We start from the raw sequence: 3,950 nt of genomic DNA, 5'->3' as shown, positions 1-3,950 counted from the left end.
GTGTCTTATTCAATTGTATAGCATTTGAAAAACAAGCTGAAGTGGTTTTAAAATAGTATTGATTAAAAGTTGACATATTCCAGTCTGTGATTATCCATCAACATCCATTCCTTTCATTTTAGACTAAATAATTCCTAGTTTCTGCTTTTCTAACTCAAACATTAGGAATAATTTCCTATAAATGAGGTTTATTGACCATAAATTCCAAAAACAACTGTAAACTAAAGTTAAGTTAAAAAAGAGACAAAAACGTAAGAAATAGTCAAAAACATCGACAAAAAAGCGTCAAAAGTCCTCACTACCTTCGATGGAGCTCCAGTCAAAGTCCTGGTTCTCGGGTTTCTTCAGAGCCGGGTACTTGTTGAACAGATTGGCAACAAAAGCCAGGTTCAGTTTGGGGTTTCCGCGGACGACATCCGTCGGCATGACGAACTGTCGGGCTCCAAGCCGGTCGGCCTGATCCAGCATGCACTCGGCTCGCTTCACGTCGTCTTTCTCCTGCAGAGCAACATCAGGCTCCATTTACTTACATTACTTATACAAAAATTATATATTAAAAAAAATTACAAATTACTCCGGGAACCATCACCTTATCGTGGTGGAGAGGTTTGTGTGTCCCTATGAACCTGAGGGCTGTGTTGTCTGGAGCTTTGTGCTCCTGGTAGGGTCTCCCATGGCAAAGAGGTCTCAGGGGAGGGGCCAGACAAAGAATGGTCAAAGACTTCGATGGTTGACACGGAAGGGATAGAGAGACCCCGCCCGGAGAAGCCCGGGCCCCCGTCTGGAGCTAGCCCAGACGGTGGGCTCGTGAGCCGTCTGGTGGCCGGGTTGCCACGGAGCCCGGTCGGGCACAGCCCAAAAACAACGTGCACCTCTCCCTCCAGCCCATGGGCCCACCACCTGTGGGAGGATCCAAGGGTGGGTGCGCTGCTATATTGGTCAGCGAAGGTCAGGGCTTCGACGGACCAGAACCGTGCGGCAGAGGCTGGCTCTGACGTGGAATGTCACTCTCTGTGGGGAAGGAGCCGAACTTGTGCGGAGGTGGAGCGCTACCGGTTAGATCTGGGTGGGCTTACCTCTACGCACGTCCGGTTCTGGACCGTTCTCCTGGATAGGGGTTGGACTCTGTCCTACTCCGGAGTTCCCATGGTGTGAGGGCGCCGGCGGGTGTGGGGATACTCACAAGCCCCCGGCTGAGCGCCGCTGCGTTGGAGTTTACCCCGGTGGACGGAGAGGTCGCCTCCCCACCCTGCGGGTGATGGGGGAAAACTCTGACTGTGTTGTTGTGGCATATGCACCAAACAAAGTTCGGAGTATTCGGCCTTCTTGGAGACCTTAATGGAGTCCTGTATGGGCTCCAGTAGGGGACTCCATAGTTTGCTGGGGGACTTCAATGCACACGTGGGCATGATGGAGATACTTGGAGAGGCGTGATTGGGAGGAACGGCCTCCTCTGCTAAACCAGAGTGGTTGTCTGTTGTTGGACTTCTGTGCTAGTCAGGGATTGTCCATCACAACACCATGTTCGCAACTAGGGATGCTCATAAGTGTACTTGGTACCAGAGCACCCTAGGCCAAGTCAATGATCGATTTATAATCGTTTCATCTGATCTGAGGCCGTATGTTTTGGACACTCGGGTGAAGAGAGGGGCAGAGCTGTCAACTGATCACCATCTGGTGGTGAGTTGGGTCAGGGGGTGGGGGAAAATTATATATTACTTATTACATTAGGCTCCATTTACTCTGCTACACTTTGGTTTAAAAAGGAAGATCTTCTGCTACGTTTCCCCCTCTCATTCCCCCTGCTCTTTTCCCCCTCCCCTGTGTGTTTTCCCCATCATTCCCCCTGCTCTTTTCCCCCCTCTCCCTGGTGTTTCCCCACTCATTCAGGTTCTGCTGCGTTCCCCCCCTACATTCCCCCTGCTCTGGCGTTTCTCCTCTCCATTCCCCTGCTCTGGCTTTTCCCCATCTCCTCCCCCTGCTCTGGCGTTTCCCCCATCATTCCCCCTGCTCTGGCGTTTCCCCCATCATTCCCCCTGCTCTGGTATAATTTATTGAATTTGGTTTTTAATTTGGTACCCAGCCCTATTTATAACTGTTAGTTCTGCAACCGTATTTTCCCAAAAAATAGTCAAATTCTTCCTTTAAACTAGAACATTACAGTTGCTGTGTGACTCCTCTCACCCGGAGTCCCGTCATGTCGATGGCGATGGGGGGGATTCCCTCCTCGTCTCCTTTGGGTGCCACCTGGTTCAGAAGGTTGTAGTAGGCCTTGGAGTCCTGCAGCACACACACACACACACGCACACACACACGCACACACACACAAAAGGTGTTATATTACTTAAAAGGTATTATTATTATTATTATTATTATTATTATTATTCATTTTTATTTTTATGATGATGATGATGATGATGATGAGTGTGTGAGTGCTCACCTTGATGTCGGAGCTGAAGTTACTGATCTTGGGGCCGCCGGCCGCCTCCAGGTGATAGTTGGCCCAGCGCAGCAGCAATTCCTCAGGGGACAGTTTCATCAGATCCTCCAGACTCTCTCCGTCACGCAGCAGGGCGACCAGAGCTGCACACAACGCCAAACGGTGTCAAACGTCTCACTGTACAAATGTTTGTCCCAACGTGCTGTAACCACGTTCAGTGTTGTATGTTTCTGCAGAACAAGAACCTGCTGAAAACCAGTTTTTAAACTAAGTCCGGCCCGCTTATATTGGGGAATATGTAATGTTACTTTTAACTTTCCTGTATAATAAATATGAATGAATGGTTTTTATTCCAGCTCAGAGGTCCGGAGCGAAATATCATTTAATCCACTCACTTCTAACTTTAAAAGTATCATACATTCAAGCTAAGTTCTCCACTTTTGTACCGATTTCGGTAACGCTACGTGGAATATGGAATATTTTTTTTTTTTGTTCAACAATTTATTGATCAATAGAACAATAATTTCAATATAGAAAATGCACACACACACACAAAAGGTGGTATATTGCTCACCTTGATGTTGGAGCACACACACACACACAGACACACAAAGACATGCGCACAAACACACACAAAGACACGCACACAGACACATAAAAAGGTGTTATATTACTTAAAGGTATTATTATTGTTAATATTACGAGTGTGTAAATGCTCAACTTGATGTCGGAGCACATACACACACACACACCCACACACACACACACACACACACACAACAAAAAGTGTTAATTACAAAAGGTATTATTATTTTATTATTAGAGTGGTGTGAGTGCTCACTGTGTGGAGCCCACATACACACACACACACACACACACACACACACACACACACACACACACACACACACAACACACACACACACACACACACACACACACCTTCGTTCTTGCTGAGCTCGATGTCGGCGAACAGCCCGATCTTGATGATCTGCCAGAGCAGACCGAGCACCAGGTGCTGCCGGCCCTCCTTAATGTCCTCGGCGCCAATGTTCACCACGTGGCAGCCGATGGCCGACGACGAGTTCAGAGCCAGGTTCAGGTTCTCCTGTCGCCCGGAACGACACAGGTTCAGGTTCAGGTTACTTTATTTTTACCCGTAAGTACATTTGTTGTGCAGTTAAAAAGTGCAGGGCATCCAAAACACAGTTCAGACAATACAATGGGACACTGTGTTGTATTTATTTATAAATATATATCACCCATATATATATGTAAATATATACATATACAGTACAGGCCAAAAGTTTGGACACACCTTCTCATTCAATGCGTTTCTTTTATTTACATGACTATTTACATTGTAGATAATCACTGAAGGCATCAAAACTATGAATGAACACATGTAGAATTATGTACTTAACAAAAGGGGCAAATAACTGTAAACATGTCTTATATTCTTGTTTCTTCAAAGTAGCCACCCTTTGTTTTTTTGATAGTGCTGCAAACC

At 46.6% G+C, this 3,950-nt stretch overlaps 1 protein-coding gene across 1 annotated transcript in view; it reads right to left on the bottom strand.

The window, feature by feature from the left end:
• Positions 1-3,950, bottom strand: part of lcp1 (lymphocyte cytosolic protein 1 (L-plastin)) — a 41,608-nt gene that overhangs the window by 8,951 nt on the left and 28,707 nt on the right. Inside the window, exons 7-10 of the mRNA XM_032511199.1 lie at positions 3,383-3,548; positions 2,441-2,583; positions 2,185-2,280; positions 303-498 (exon numbers count right to left, since the gene is read on the bottom strand). Coding sequence (XP_032367090.1) covers positions 303-498; positions 2,185-2,280; positions 2,441-2,583; positions 3,383-3,548 — 601 coding nt within the window. The remainder of the gene's footprint in view (positions 1-302; positions 499-2,184; positions 2,281-2,440; positions 2,584-3,382; positions 3,549-3,950) is intronic.

Source organism: Etheostoma spectabile, unplaced genomic scaffold (genome assembly GCF_008692095.1).
Source record: "Etheostoma spectabile isolate EspeVRDwgs_2016 unplaced genomic scaffold, UIUC_Espe_1.0 scaffold333, whole genome shotgun sequence".
Taxonomy (NCBI): Eukaryota; Metazoa; Chordata; class Actinopteri; order Perciformes; family Percidae; genus Etheostoma; species Etheostoma spectabile.
Note: the sequence above shows the minus strand (reverse complement) of the source record. Positions and strands in the feature narration are given on the sequence as shown.